Source organism: Corvus cornix, chromosome 5 (genome assembly GCF_000738735.6).
Source record: "Corvus cornix cornix isolate S_Up_H32 chromosome 5, ASM73873v5, whole genome shotgun sequence".
In the NCBI taxonomy this organism is placed as follows: Eukaryota; Metazoa; Chordata; class Aves; order Passeriformes; family Corvidae; genus Corvus; species Corvus cornix.
In genome coordinates this window covers 27,212,813-27,229,809 of record NC_046335.1, presented here as the reverse complement: position 1 = coordinate 27,229,809, position 16,997 = coordinate 27,212,813, and the positions used below count along the sequence as shown (strand labels likewise).

General features: G+C 37.8%; 1 protein-coding gene across 7 annotated transcripts in view; it reads right to left on the bottom strand.

Annotated features, from left to right (window-relative positions):
* Positions 1–10,402: 10,402 nt before the first annotated feature.
* Positions 10,403–16,997, bottom strand: part of HEATR5A (HEAT repeat containing 5A) — a 65,310-nt gene continuing 58,715 nt past the window's right edge. For 6 of the 7 annotated variants that reach the window (XM_010392053.2, XM_039553257.1, XM_039553261.1 and 3 more), the window contains 4 exons: positions 15,622–15,846; positions 13,960–14,114; positions 12,351–12,564; positions 10,403–12,073 (listed from right to left, as the gene is read on the bottom strand). In XM_010392053.2, coding sequence (XP_010390355.1) covers positions 11,772–12,073; positions 12,351–12,564; positions 13,960–14,114; positions 15,622–15,846 — 896 coding nt within the window. In that variant the 3' untranslated portion in view covers positions 10,403–11,771. The remainder of the gene's footprint in view (positions 12,074–12,350; positions 12,565–13,959; positions 14,115–15,621; positions 15,847–16,997) is intronic. The other variant, XM_039553260.1, reaches the window with a different exon arrangement.

Sequence of the window (16,997 nt, the reverse complement as noted above, 5' to 3'; positions counted from 1 at the left end):
AGGAATAGCCTGGGGCTGCTGAATCTTATGCTAGTGATTCCCAAGTATTTCACAGTAGAGGACCAGTGTCACTGATAGACATTTTAAATACTGAAAGGCCCCAATGAAAATTCAGGCCTCACTGTACATATGAGATAAAAGACATCTCCACCTCAGAGTTAACAGTAAAGAGAAAATTCAGACAAAGGCTACAAAGCAGATCAGAGAGTAACACAGTCCATGTTGATAAGCTGTTTAGTAGTTTGACTCCAAAGCCTACACATTAGTGGTCTCCCAGCTATATTGAGCTAACTCTTTTTGTTGTGCAAAGAAAGCCAAGAGGAAACCAGAAGCTTCTCTGCATTTACACTCTATATGGATCATGGCTACAAGCTAGCCTGCACTTCCTGGCCCTGGGGTGACCCACAGACAAGGAAGATGAACCAAGAGGAAAGGATTCTGTCTCAGCACTAGAAAGAAAGGGAGCACAGCAAAGTATACTTTAGTAGAACTATGCTGCAGCAATAGAATATCCTGTTTTAAAGAATAAAGATCACAAAGATAATGAAGACTTCAAGATTGTAGCCCTATTTGCTTTTCTTCTGTACCTTGATAAACAATTGTGGTAGATACGGATACCCTGATGTCTCCTAAAATGGTTAGACGATGCAACCATCAAACCATTCTCAGCTGTAAAATGATACTCAGTTTTGTCTCTTGTATGTGCTAAATATCTGACTCCTTACTGCCTTCCAGTATTAACCTGTACCAAACTGCACCTAAGGTGATGCTGTGCTCTGACACAGCAGTTTTATACACCCCACATAGCTGCTTTAGTTGTGCAGCAGAGTTTGAACTGTAGAGAGAGTTTGTGTCATTATCAACTGTATTCTGTAAATCATAGTTGACTAGGCACATAGTAGGGACATTCCAAAATATGAGGATTTGAAAACACCACCACCATTACCACACATCCGCATTCATTGCTTTTAATGAAAAGGTAGCTCATTAGAATTGTACCATGTGGTACATTACATATTTACCTTAAAAAAAAGAGAAATTGGCACCCTTGGTGAGGACATCATTAATATGGCTGAATTCTGTATAAGGTGGTGCTGACTCTGTGTTAACTCCAGGTTTGTTTCCCTCCCCACCCTGCTTCTGTAGCTAAATTAATCAGCTTTTTGCACTGGTGGGAGCCAACACAGTGCTGCTGCATGCTGACACTTCCTGGCTTAGCTCAGAGATGCTTTATGCTGTCAGGAGTAAGCACAAATCACAGATGAGAACTAAAAGCAAACTTAATAATTAATACCAAAGGGCAGACCTGCCAGTACAAGTTGTGATTTATAAAAACATAGAATAGCAGAATAAAAAATCATGCAAAACTAATCTATCTTGTACTACTGATCTGAAATATGCAGTTGTATTAGAGGATTCTGTTTCTGATGGCCTTAGCTATAAATAAGACTGACAATTTAAATATTAGAATTAATTTGATTAGTATAAATTACGTAAATAGAAGCAATACTTTCAGTATCACTTTCACAGTGATGCTGCTGGGTTTCCTTTCAGGCAGCCTCTATTGGTAGAGCTATTTGGCACGGTTGACTTAAGACCAATCCTGACAGATAAAATATTTTGTTCCTCAGGGTCTTTCATGTCAGATGTAGAGCATTTCTGGGACTGCAGGAACACTTGCCCCAGCATTCCTTTGAAAGAGCTTCCCATTCTCTCTCCCCTTTCCCTTACCACTAACACCAACTCTCTGTTTGGTGCAGTTTTCACAGAAGTCTAAAAGATTTTTAAGGAAACATATTTTGGTCTTCAGAATGCCTTAAGTAATTTTCCAAAATTATAGCTTACATGGAAAAATTGGTTCATCGGGTTTTCCATCCTTCAAACAGGCCTCTCCCACCTCATCCTTCAGATGACAGACACATCCTACACATGAACTTCTTTTATTAAGATCAAGTAGAACTGATAGGAGGGAGCTGGGAGTCCCACAGTACCCCCTGCACCTTGCAGGCACTCCTAAGTACATATGTCCTCTGCCACCCAACCCACAAGCTCCTGCTTTTCCTCCTGTCCCAGTAGGAAGCCCTTGTGGGGGTCCACAGAGTACCTTCATTCAGGCCTGGTAATGGGGGTAGCAAGGCTGTGTCTATCTGATAGGCCAGTGCAAATACTTATCAAAAAAACCTCTAAACCAGTTCAATACCAATGATACAATATTTCTGAAAATATCCCCCTTTACTACTTTTTTTTCTCCCCAGAAATGATGTCATGTCTAAATCAAATTTGCAGTAAATTCAAAATTTTCCTTGGCAGTCTATCCAATCTTTTTTCCTCCCTTTCTCCCATTTTCACTCCAGACTAAGCTTTACATGCAAAATAACTTGAGATTCCAGAGAATCCTAGTATTTAAAATCAAGGTTTGGCTGTGGGAAGATGTTAGGATTTATTTAAATTGTGCTTAAGTGTCGCTTAAGTGTTGCTTTCAGCTTTCAGAGCCACAGAATCAGAATGGTCTTTGTAGGATAACCTTAAGCTCAGCCTTACACCAAAGTTCAGATCACACCAGAAGATGTCTGAAGAAAGCAGTAAATGCTGGACCTACAGGAAAAAAAAAATGGCTACCATATTTTTGTGTGTTTCAATACTTAAACAGTTCCACAAACTCCAGCTTGAAAACCAAAAAATTAGTGACTGATTAGATACCAAAATATAAAAAGATGAGGTTAATCTCATTACCACCCTTTCATGAATATATCCCATCTGGTTTTTGAGTCTAATCTACTTTGAAGAAATGGAGTAATGTGATTTTAGACCAGAAACAAACCAGGGAAAAAAAGCTTCCCTACACACTTACCTTATATAAACATTTTACCGTGTAGTGATAAACAGCCAATTTTATCAAGGTTACAAATAATATCGAATTATTACTACATTTTTGGAGGTTTCCAGGGATTATTTTATTTTCAGGATTCTGTCTTACTTGGTATGATGTTCACCTTGGTACAATATTAATTACTGAGAATTTACTCACCAGTCTAGTTAGTAGAATACGAGCCAACACAGTTCAGCTTAAGACACAGGATAACCTTGGATTTAGAAATGGGAAAAGTTTAAAACCTTGACCACTTCATAAACATTATTTTGCAGTGGAACAACTCTGTTATCAATGTCAATTCAATGGCCTTGGTGTATCTGCAAAGAAATTCAGAAGCTCTGATTTCTAGACAGCATTTGCTACCAGCTAATCTTAGGACATCTTAACCAGATAACCTGTACAGCAAGAATCTTATTTGCATGACAGCAATCCATGTGGCCTCAATGCATGTCTACCAAGGTTGATAAAGCTGGCACTTTGCGAGTAATACCCCTCTCTTGTGGGGTTGGGACGGGGAGGCACAAAAAAGGGCACAGCAATATTCACTCTTCACAGAATGTTTTCTCTGGCACCTTCATGATTTGTTTCCAGTACCTCTCCCTCCCCAAAAGAACAAGCACATTTATTTGTTGTTTTAAAATCAGTTCCCATCTTAGGCCTACTTTGTGCAGACCATATTATCAGCAGCTTCCATTGCTTCTTAACTGGGGAGTAAGAACAAGCTATAATTAAAGGCTGAAGGTATTTATCCTCTCTTCCCTGCCCTGGAGGGACTGAGCTGTTGCCAGCAATTACAGGCAGTTGGTGGTTCCCTGGGATCACAGTAACCAGGAACCAGGAAGCGCACTCTGGTCCCATCTACCTGCCCTAGAAAAACTCATCTGCCACTGAACAGTGACGCTTCCCAGCTCTGCGTTTCCTTTGGCCTCTGAACACCCACCAAGGAGTGGTCTTCATTTCCAAGGACTACCCACCCATTTAGGTGAAAATCCTAATCTAAGAAGAGTGGTGAAAGTTTTGCCATTCAATTCACTCCTTATAAGTAATTTCAAAATCTGTTGATGAAAACATCCAAAGCGTGTACGCATGGGTGTTGTAACCAGTACTGAAAAGGCAATGGAAACCAGGGCGTGTGGCTGCTCTTGCACTTGATGAATTACATCATTGCAAACTTGTCTTCCTACTTTGCATAATATTCAAAATTTTCCTTTTGTGTGTGTGTGTAACAAATAGTGCTTTCTGAAGAACTTTCCATCATTGTAGTGGCTGTTTTCATGGTTTATTTAGAGACTGTACAGAATGTGGTCCTGCTGCGGCAGCTTTGCATATTTTATTAACACGTAGAGATTCCCAGTATTGTATGCAAGTAACTGCATTACTTTTTATAGTAATGTTGTTAACTTGTCTCATCCTGTGCTGCTACTACAAAGTGTTGTGCTTTGATTTACGTGGATGGTTCTTCCTAAATAATAGGCAGTACAAAATAGAACAAGTAAATCTCATGTAACAGAAAACTGTGTGAACTTTACAAATCAGAGCAGTTTAATTTGTAAAATATTTTTTAGGATTCCAGTCAACTATTAAGTTATGATATTTCACACAGGCGGTTTTGAAGCAATGAACCAGCAAGGTGACTGATTTAATTATTATTTTCTCTTCCTTCTTTTACTACCCAGGCTTGTGTCTTTTGCTCTGCTTCCCTGTTCCTTCCTTTTTGTCCTAATCCTTCAACATTTGTTTGATTTGAAAAATCTCCCTAGAATGTTGTTGCTGCCTCAGCAGCCTTTGTATTTGCTACTTTCCTGCTGCCTTTTTGTCTGACCTGCCCCATCTCCACAGCCATCTCTCTTGATTCCCTGTCTGGAGCATATTGCCCTCTAGCACTTGTACCCAGCAGAAGTCACTCAGCAAGTCATGGCTGGGTGTTGGCTACCTGAACAAAAGGAAGACAAGCAGAAAAGATCTCTAACAGCAAGTTGCTGTTCTGGGAGATTAGCAAGAAGAGGAACTGGATTTTAGATACTTGCATGTCTGCCTAAGTACTTGCACTTAATAGAAATACACAAATACAAAAAAAAAAAAAAAAAGTGAAAAAAAGATTCAGTTGTTTTGGGGGAATTCTGTGTAGTCTAGGTACAGCTTCACAAACCTAGAGGGTCAGGAGAGAAGCCCGGACAGTTAATATATTCTTTACCTCCTGAAGAAGAAAACTATGGCACTGAAAGCCATTCCTTTAGGTAAAGTCCAGAACCAGCCAGTGAAGAATACAGTTTCAAATCCTGACCACCAAATGTAAAGCTGATCCAGCCAAGATGTACCACAACCTGGGAAAGCCAGGTTCCAAAGCCAGTAGCTGCTTCTGTAGTCTCTCTGCTCTATAGCCAGTACATCCAACAGCCATTTCTCTTCTGTCTTGGCCAGGAAAATCTCCAGAAGTCTTTAGGAATGTCTGCTGCTTATCCTAAATCATAGTTCATGGTTCTGAATGTTGTTGCAAGTGCAGAGAATGAGCAGGACATTGTGTGGATAAATCCACGTGTTGACAGCTTCAGCAACTGCTGCCCTGAAGGGTCTCAAGGAGAGACATGCTTGCATTATGGCCCAGACCAATGTGCACAGCAGCTCACTTCTATGTATCATTTCAATTTATCCACAAAGTCTGGCAGGCTTGACTAGCAACAGTCTCAGCACAGACTCAGGCCATGGCCAGCTGCTGAGCAACACACACAGAGGCATAACTCAGTGTTCCGAGCTGCGGTAGCTGCATGGACCAGTGGCATCCCAGAACAGGTGCCTGTGTGAGGAGCAGGTGGCTACAGAAACCTACTGGAAAGGCAGGAAACTGCCTGCTCAGAAAATAAGTTACTCACTCATGGCTTCCCCAGGCGCAGCTGCCCTCACACAGAGAAAACTACTTTGGTGGTTCATACCATGCCCCCTGACTATCTTTCTACCCTGTACCTACAGGGGGACACATCTCCGAAGTTATGTGGGAAAGTCAAGATAGAAGACTGCAAGTCTTTAAGCCCCAGGGGTCTGCATGTATCTACACTCACCATATGGTTTAGAGGGTGCCTAGAACTAGGCTCCAGCTGGTTGTGGCTCCAATTCAAGGCCACTGGTTCTTGAGACTCTCTCTACATCCAGCTTAAGAATTCTCATTCTACAGAAGTAAATTATACCCAGATTTGTTGTTCCCAAAAGGGAACTGGGACGAATGGACTAAAAATAAGCCCATCTACCCTCCCATCCTCCCCCTGGCCACATTACTGTGTGGCTCGACTCCCTGGCAGCTAAATACCAGCTTGCCTTGTGCCTCAGATTGGAGGGGAAAATACATTCACTTGTATTGCCTCTTTTATTTCCCCTCTTCATCCCAACCTTGATTATTTAATAAATGCACTTGAAGAAGTACCTGATTTTTTCCTATAAGCAAATTATTTTATTCCCCTAGCTGAATTTCAAGTTAATTTGGTGGCAGCAGCTTGAACCAGTTGTCCTTGTGTTTTCCATAAAACATGCATACATCTGTGACAATTTTTTCTTGGTGTTTGACATGAATTTTACATGAGGGAAGATGAGGTTAAAAGCATTTGCCTTCATAATTATAGGTTGTATTTTCAAATTGCATAATATTTCTATTTTTAGATATAAATCAAAATTATTTCCAGAATCCCTGAGGCCTGTACTTCTTACTTCCATAGAAGATGTGTCTCATACAAAACCTTCTTTTTCTGTGGAAAAGGACACAGAGAACTAATGCACTGGGAAGAAAAAAAAAAAAGGCTGACAAAAATACCATAAACAAAATCATCCCCAGAGAAGGTTATAATAAGAAAAAAATTCCCACTAGCAGCAACAGGGACTCACAGTAATTCTATAGGCAGTGAGATAGTTCACATCAATTTTAATACGTGAATATTAACACTGGTTAAAAAAATGCATTTTTTTAAGCTACACAATTGCAAATTATAAGGCTGTAGCTTAAAATGGGATTTTATCAATCTTCATCATTACTAAATTTAGCTTCTTATCAGCAGCATTTAGAAACAGATTTTCTTCATCTGCAAACCTGTTTACATACGTAACAGTAAGTTTTTCTGTGCAGTAACTAGGTAACCTGGCACAGGCACTAATATGCACACAGACAGCAGGCTCTGCTCTGGCTGCTCCTCATCCTCACAGCTTGTTTCCTCCTGCATGTGCCACCATTAAGCAGCTGGAATGCAAGCACAGAAGAAGGGGAGTTGATGCCACATTCTTCCTTCTAGAATCAGATTTTGCACTTCAGGTAAGTGGGACTATGGAAGTAGCATAGGACCATAGAGCAAAGCAGATATTTGGCTGCAGAGTGAGTGAATTTGGGTTAATGTACCACAGGTTTTCAAAGCCTGCTTTTGCACTGACCTGTTACTCAGACAGTACCTTCAGCCCTACTTTTGTTATATTTAGATGTAACTTCCCCTTTCATTGTTATATGGAATAAACCATTTATTCTCCAGAGAATATTTTAGGAAAAAAAAGCTTCAAAAATCCACAACTGTACATCAAAGTAAGAACCACACATTTTGGATAGGTTGGTGGCATAGCACTGACATCTCTAGGGTTTCCTCGTGCAGATAACACAATCAAATGCAGCTGGCTTATTTCATTTTGAATAATCAACTTTCAGTATTCATTACTTTAGATATGTTAAAGGCAGGTAGAGCACGTCATGTGTGGCCAAATATGCTTTTTAATTTTCATGTCTTTGAATCTATAGCCCACTGTCATTAAACAGCTTGAACTGCTTGCTACATACTTCAGCTAATTGAATGGGAGTCCTCTGTGAGATGTCATCTACAGCAACAGCTCCAGGGTTGCTCCCGCTCGAGTGCAGTGGACAAATCTGAGCACTTCTTCTAACACTTGGCTGCAGAGAAGCACAGTTTATTAGCCAGTTTTTAGGATTAGAGGTTCTCATGCGCAAAAAGCCGTACCTGGGAACACCCACAGCATCAGGGCTGGCCAAGCAATGCTATTTTCAAGACACAGTGGAGTGACTCTTCCAGTGGTTTTTGACATCACAGTGCAGAGAAGTAGACAAATAATCCACCTTGCTGTATGTTCCTCCTAAACAAAGGGATAGCTGTCTAAGGTTTTTCCCCCTGGCTTTCTTGTCTAGTTTGAAGTATCATTGGCTAGGTTTTTCACTGTCAGAAGCACAAGTGGTTTATTAGTAGACCAGTACTAACATGTTTTTCTTGGAAACTGTTTATGCCTTACTGTCTACTGATAAGAGAGCTACATTTCAGGAACCTGAAAACAAAACATGTATACCTAGTGTTGAGATTAGGGATGAAGCTTTAGAGGAGACCGTCACAGTGTTATTGTCACAGATACATCCAACTATTCCAATTAAAAATACATTGAAATGCTGTTGAATTTTCCACCTGATTCCCTATTAAGCAGTATTACTGTTACTTCCTATAAACTAGCAAACTATCCTAGATCCCTCCATCACTCCTGCAATTGTAACAGCTCACTTTGATACTGCTGTGGCAGTCTTGAGGGGAAAAATCCCTTTGGAAATTCCAATTAGTAACTGACATTCATTAATAGAAAAATCTGCTATGCTTCCTATGCATTTGTTAATCCTATTTTATGGTAACATGTGCATCACTGGACTGATACCTCTCTCAGCCTGAAGGTGACTCCTGCACCTTGGAACACACCAGGTCTGTCTCAGACTTATTCTAGTCTAAGCAATACTAACAGAAAAGCTGCTTTTTCAGCTGCAGTGCTACAGACTTGTATCCAATTAGAACCTACCACATCCCAGCTGTGTGACACTTTTGCAGTTTTGACTAATTCTGGTTTGTTGCAGTCAACAGAAAGTTGTCGACAAATAATTTTTGCATAGTATTTAAATAGTACTTTCCATGAGGTACTCATATGTGTATATATGCACTTGAGGCTAGACATAGACAGGATCTTTTGTCACACAAACCCATTAAACTTCTCGTATAAACAGGGGAAACATACAAAGTAAACATGCATGCAGACCACATGTTTCATTGCAAAGACAAGTTACTAGAAAAAAATTTACTGGTGCTTGCAGAGAAATGGCACAAAAAACAATCAGAAAGGAGGCAAGGGACACAGGAAGCAGGGGTGCCGAAAGTGGGGCTTTGGTTTATGGCTAGGCATATGTTTGGCTCTTTTTGCTTGGCTAAACATGAGAGCTTGCATGTCAAGCAATACCTGAAAAAGAAGAGTAGAATTAAAACCAAAACTGCTCTGTGGTCTTACTTCTTTCTTCAGGAAAAAAGAGAATTATGCAAGTTCCTTGTAAGACTGCATCAAAAACCTGATATGTAAAGGCCAAAATCTTTTTATAACTGAAAAATGATTATTTCTGTAAGATTAATTTATAAAATGTTAGTTAACTAAGTAGATTTATTCATATGATCCAACTCACTGTTTTATGTGTACATAAGAAAGCAGAACTCAGGGTACAGGTATTTTTATTATGTGGATAAATTAATTATCTGGATAAATAAAGCTCACACATGTGTCCTAATTTACAACTGACATTAAGAATTAGCAGTAGTTCTCTTTATTGGAATCATTTTTGCTTCTGCAATACACAGGTATGTTGAAAATGGTACTTTTCCATATGTGGCCACAAGACTTGATCAAGAAATGTCAAATCACATAATTATGGCACCTCTCAATGGCTCAGTTGTGAGCTACTGCAACAAGACCTAAGAAATCTAGGACTAAGCTGCACTGAACTTTAATTTTTGGCTTTTAACAGTTTTTCTTGGTGCTCTTGCAATTTGAATATGCTTCTTAAAAGTTTTTCAGCAAAGCACGTTTTCAACAGATTGTCTTATCAACATTAAAAAAATGTTGATACATTACTATACATGACAGAAAATGAAAAAGTAGCCACAAATACATTTTTTAGCAACTAATTTCCTCTGCAATATATTTGGCCATTTTGATCCCAAACATGACTTGAGTTTCATTTAAAAGTCTTAAAGTTTCATAAGAATCTATGATTTTCCAGAAGCAGCCTTGGGAAAGAAAATGAAAGAAAAACCCCCACCAGTAAACTTGGAAGGGTAAAGTAACATGATAAAAAAATTACTAATGAGATAAAGATGAGTAACTGGCAAATCTAATGTAAGTCCCTTTTAACACAGCCAGCAACTACAGATTTGACTTCAATGAAGAGGCGGAACTCAGGACTTCTGGTTCTCCAGGGAAAGATGGAGGCACCTCAACCATCTTCCCACAGTTCACACATTTCAGCATTTGGCACAACACAGGGATTTACACACAGAAAATCTCCCTGGTCCTACTTATTTACTCATTGTGCTACTCAGAACAGAGGAAGACCTGCAGTGTCAAGTCACAGACCTTGATGCATCCAACCCAAACATTTATTTTTAGTTTCCTTGAGGCAGCACACAACAATATTTTTTCTGATACACAAGTCCTTAAGAGTTCCTCTGCTATTGGATAAAATAACTAAGACAAATATTAAGTGAAGAAAACTAGCTTTATTTATGTAAATTAGAAAAAAGAATTGTTAGAACTTTCATCAATTTGTTAATTCTGTACAATTTACAATTATATTTATATACAAAACTTCTAATAAAATACAGTACATCACACTCTTCCTGAGTCACAGCGTGTTTCTCAGTTCTGTAAATATTTTTTTCTTCTTCCTTTTAAAGCAATTAGATTCAAGAAGGAAATCATATCCTCAGTTTGACAGTGTTTGGTTTAGGTAATACTGGTATTAAGAAAGAAGTCAATGCATTGTACTTCGAAAATATTTTATAGCTATTGCAGTTTTGATAGTTATTTTTCTATATTAAAATATGCTCCTTGATAAAAATGTTAATTACATACTTATTATGAGTTTGTTGCACTTTATTTATAGACACAAGACAAGGTGACTTCAAATGCATCCATCTGTCATTGCAGAGATACAGAAATTAAGTTACATATATATATATCAACGATCATTCAGAGATCAGGGAACATCCATCCACATAGAGCAGAGGTCTGAATTGAGGCACAGTACGTTAAAATTGCTGTCCTATCCTGGACAGGATATGTAAGCTCCAATTGCCTGGCTCCCCTAATAAAAACTTATCAAAGTACACGTCCTGAAAAGTGAGACTGTGTCAAGCAGCAAGGCACCAAGCCTGTCAAATCTTACATATGCATGACAGTCCCACTCTGGAAAGAACCACAGAGTCCCCAGAGAGGCATTGTAGAGCTGTCTTTCACAGCATTTGTTACATCTTGGCCAGCTCAAGATGTTATTAGGATTAAAGCTATCCATATTACCTTTACTGAGTTGAATCTTCTGAGATCAGCAATAAACTATTGTAAGGCTTACAAGGATATTTAATCTGTTTAAAGAATGATGCAGTGTGTTGAATTAGTAATTAGCATAGATTACAACCTGTAAGTAAATTTATGTCCCTGTTAAATCCAAAAACCAACTACAGTAACTTATTTTTGACAAATACTGACTTAAAAAAAAAAAGTTAACTTTACATAATGGCTAAGTGTGGGATGCTCCTAAATATATCTATGGTAAAGTTCACTATATTCTTTTTAATATAGGCATGTGCATGTCTGATATTTTAGTCCAAAATAATAAAAAATACAGATTTGATGACCTCTGATTTATTCATAGTGTTTAGAGATATTTAAAAAGTCTTACACTAAGAGAAAGTTATCCAGAGACTTGCTTTCTCTTAAAAACTTTCTGTAATATTTCAGCACAAACTGAAATACATGAGATCAACTCCTGACAACCCTTTGTGATTAGAAATTAAAAGGGACTTTTTTGCTGTTGATACCAAAGTGCGTAAAATTACAATATGGGGCTTTAAAGAAAATTGGTCTTTAGCTGAATGCTTGAACTTTTCCCAGGATTTTTTGCATGTTTAGTAGTCTTCACTTTGATGCCTTCTTGATTGCCTTTAACAGCTGATTCAAGCCTGGCTTTCATAGTCGGAGAGGAGGCCATTAGTTTTTTAAAAACTGATGAGTACTGTGGACCAATCTGCATCAGAGTTTGCAAAGCAAACTCATGTAGACTTTTTGCCGAGATTGTAGCAGAAACCAGTGCATTTTCATCCAAAAGAAAGGAAATGAGGATGGGAAGAAAGCAGGCCACCAAGTGAGCACCTACAAACATTGAAAACAGAACTTAAATATATGATTTTTAAAAACAGTGTCAAATTCTAAATGGAAGTATTTCTCCAGATTAACATTTAATTCAAACTGTAAAGCTGCAAAGGTTAGCTGAACTGTAGGGTAAAAAACCCAACATTCCTGTGACCAATTTTGTTAGCAATTAGTGTTCAGGACTGAATTCCTAGTGGTCATTTTGGTTTTAGTTTGTTATTTATGGCAACTTTGAGCATCTTTAACACTTTGGGTACAAGAAATGGAAGTAACTTACGGTGCTGTTCCTCAGCAGCTGCTGTCAGAGCTGTAACCACCTTTATTCCCTCCTGAATGACTTGAAGTTCAGCAGCATTTTCAGGTTTTGCCTTTTCTGTTTCCTGCAGTTTCCCCACAACGGATGGTGCTAAAGAATGGATATAAGGGTAGGACACAGTTTTGTTTGGATGCTGAAAGATGGAGTGCAGCAGCTGGTAGCACTTACACTGTACCTAAAGGGAAAACGAAATTTGCAGTTACAAAGTGTTACACTTAAAAATACATCTCTGGGTGTTCTAAATCTAACAGCTTGTCAGATAAAAATTTTGGGAGGGGGGAAAATGTGCCTCACAGCTTGAAAATTCATCAGGTTGTAGGCTGCTCATGTATAATACTTTATAGGAGCATCATAACTTGTAATCAATTATTAATAGAAACCAGATCATGCTTTCTGTTTCTTTCATCAAGTCTTATATCTTCTGTCATTTTTGAGTTAAGGAAAAAAACCTATTTTTGTTTGAATATTAGTATTATTTTGAAAATACTCTCTTCTTAGCAAAAGTGCAATAATACTGAAAAAGTGGTGCTTAAAATATAAGCAATATCCCAGCCAAACTGTAGGCACAATTTTAAAATGCCTTAAATGGTGCAGAAGCTTGCATCTTATTGGAAGTCAATAGGACTGAAACTGCGAAGTTCCTACACAATTTCTGAGTGGCTCTGATGCCTAACACTTGGATAAAGTTTGCAAATGCATGCTAATATTTCCTTGCAGTCATATTTGGCATTTCCGGTTTCCTAACAGTGAAAATCAAAGTTTACAATATTAGGAATGTACTGATGTATAAAAAAGAATTGTCTTATATTTATTTCTCAATTAAATTAAACTTTGTTTAATTTTTTATTACTACACAAATATATATAGAGAAGATGCAAGAAAGCAGTTTACAGTGAATTCTAACAAATATGAAATCTAATGCATGTTATTTTCAGAACTTAACTTCGAAAGTGAGGTAGCCCCAATACCTAGAAAAGCCATTTGTATAAATACTTTTTTTCCCTGATACATTACTTTTTTAGGTGAAGGTCAGTTATATATGAACTGTGGCACTATAATCTAATGCCACTAACATGAAAATATTTATGCTAGGTCAGAACAAAGCATTAATCCAGTTCAGTAAGCTGCATCCAGCAGTGGCCAGGAGCTGATGCTTATGGGATAGTAACAGTTTTGTAGTGGTACTTGCTCCAGCTCCCAAAGACTCATAGCTGAGGGATTTCCTCTGCAAAAGATAGTATCTGTGTGTTGAAGATAAAATGAACAAATAAAATTCGACAGGTGCCTGAAACACTACACAACTTTATCATGTACTTAGCAATGTATAAAGCACTGAGTCTGATGCAATAAAAGAAATAAATAATAGGAGTCCAGAATTGCATACAGAACAATGATTAAATGCACTGCTGGACATGTTCTTGCTCACTTGTTCAGACTGTATTTTAAAATACAACAGATATAGTCAGGAGAGAATTAACTTCCATCAACACACAGGACTAGCAACACAACTAAAATAAGCCAAGGTTCACTCAGTATGTAGTGATATTCTTATAACTTCACCAGTACTTACAAGAGGATCTTTTGAATCAAGTGTTATTTTAAACTTCTCAATACAACGCTTCTGAAGGCACTCTACAGTAGTAACTTCTGGGCTGGTAGACATAACAAATACTGTAATAGCAGTGAGAAGGCTGACTTCATCGAATTCTTGGAGAAGGCCATCTACTATCAACAAAGTAGTTGTTAGATTTACATTAACAAAGAAGATTGTTAGATTTACATTAAAAATTCTGTGAGTTTAAGTGGTACAAAGAGGTGGAATAGAAATACCAACATCTACGTTTCTTTAGGAACCTCTGTTTTCAAATACACAACATACTCTGATACAGTGGTATGGACTTTTACTGCAATAAAAGCCAAGGCCAAAATGGGAATTTAGGGGTGATCATATGCACACTTAAAATTACAGCATACTCCTATTCTACTGTTTCTTTGTATAAAGTACAATAAATATCTTTGAAGAGCTAGTATGACATATTAAAGTACAATCATTTTGAGAATAATATAAAACTTGGATTTAGAATATATTATTTTCTTGTAACTTAAACAGTTTTGTAAAGAAAAGTTCCAACAACAAATTACAACTTAAGAGATTAAACATAAGGAACAATAAAAATACTACAAACTCAGGAAGTTGAAGCAGCAGCACACAGTAAACTCACTGAAGACAAAAAATTCTTTTCTTGCACTACTGCTTTAACACCCTTTGCTTCACTACAGACACTAATTCTTTGTGGAGAACCTGCACTCAGTGTACAGCTGTCTTTTACGCTCAGCTGTACACTGAAGCCATAGCTCCTGTTTATGCCTTTGTACCATGGAACTACACTGTGGCACTACACAACACGGGAGTAAGCCCTCAAACCACTGTCCTGGTTTCAGCTGGGGTAGAGCTGATTTCCTCTAAGTTGCTGTTGCAGTGCTGTGTTGTGGATTCGGAATGAGAATGGTGTTGATAATACACCAATGTTTTGGTTTTTGCTAAGCTGTGTTTATCCTAAGTCAAGGACTTTATCCCTTGCCTCATGCCCTGCCAGTGAGAAGATAAGCAAATGAAACTGGGAGGGAGCATAGCTGGGATGGGTAACCTGAACTGACCAAAGGGATATTCCACACCATAGAACATCATGCCCAGTACATAAACTGGGGGGAGTTACCTGGAAGAGAGGATGATCTGGGTTTGGGAAGCGGGGTCTAGCATTGGTCAGAGGGTGATGAGCAACTGCACACTGCATCACTTGTTTTTCCCTTTTTCTTATCATTATTATTATAATAATTTACCATTATTACTTTACTTTACTTTAGTTTCAATTATTAAACTGTTCTTAACATACAAGTTTTACTTTGATTCTCCTCCCCATTCCACTAGGGTGGGGGGAAGAGGGAGTGGAGGTTGAGCAAGTGGCTGCATGGTACTTAATTTCCAGCTGGGCTTAAATCATGGCACCCACGTTTATACTTTTATAGATGATGACTTCTCATATGCACTGTAGGGACAAGATCGCACGATAGTTTCAACAGTACTTGGTAACCAGCTAATTCTCTTGTGACTAAGCAGTGACTAGTCTTTTTTCAGATGTGCATGAATTCAATTTAAATAAAACCAAGCAACACTTCACACAAACATTTTAAATTTGGTTTTTAAACTCATAAACCCAACATTTGTGCTTACCTTGATCCCAACAGTCAAGCACTGTGACCAAAGCACTACGTAGAAGATCAGTCCAAGCATTCTGACTTTTCTCTGCTCGAGCCATTGGAGAAGACAAGAGTCCTTTAAGAGCTTGTAGAGATGCAGCAACTGTCAGACGTAACTGGCCATCTTGCAATTTCACAGCAGTTTGTTTAAGTACTCCAATAATTAGGTACAAAATAGTAGGAAGAACTGAAACACTTCCTGTAAAACAATGCAAACTAATTTAACAGAAATCTAAAAAAAATGCAGGTACTTTTAAAATTTAATATTTTTTTTTAAATATTGAGGTAGTTTTCTTGGATTCTCTTTTTTATTAATAATTTATAATTTTTAAGCATATCTATGAATAGAGGCACTGGTAATTTGGAGAAAAGATTTGAAATATCATGTGGCCTGCTATAGCAAGTAGGGAGTCAGACTGCTTAAGTGAATTTAAACCTTTTCCCCTTTAAAATTAGCATTATATATCTTTTCCTCGATCATTTTACTACATGAAGTGTAGAATTATGTCATATTCAGAGAAAAGCAAGAACAGAAAAATCAGAACCACTAAGGAGGTGGTTCTCATGGAAGAGAAGCCATGAAAGTATATATAGTAGCATATACAGTATATACTAGTATATATACTATACATATCTACTGTATATACATATATACAGTATATGTATAGTATATATACTGATACATAGTAAATTCTTTGTATATACTACTACATAGAAAGAAGAAAACAAAGTATATGCATCTAAGTATACTTTGCACATGAAGACAATACAGTGAAGGAAATTAATGGGGGTAATTTCAAGACTGGCAAGAGGAAACTTCTACTCAATGATGTGTAGTTAGCTAAAGGTGCCACTGTTCTAGGAAATCACTGAAGTCAAGAGTTTAGTAAGAGTAATAAGGACTTCAGAATAAATATATGTATAAAACCCCCCAGAACTAAAATAGAAGCTCTAAAAAATATCTTGGAAAAGAGAAGACCTAAGGAGAGAGGCGGATTGTTCCTTAGGCTACTGAAGAGATTTTCGTGTCTGAGAATCTGATAGTTGACCAGTCATAATGACAGAGCACTAAAAATATTTTAAAATTCAGAGGAATAACGTGGCATAGCAGTTTCACTTATTTTTATGTCTTGGAATCTAACAGTAATCTAGAATTCTGCATATATTGGAGGCAATCTAGAAACCTGCGTACTTATGTGTTGCTCCTGTCCTAAGTTAGGACTCAGCAAAGCACAGAGTTAAGCATATGGGTTAATATGCTTATCGCATTCCCTAATCAGCAAAATGCTTACGTTTTTAAGATTTTAATACACTGATGTTCATGAGAGGCCTGTTGAACAATGAGGGTCT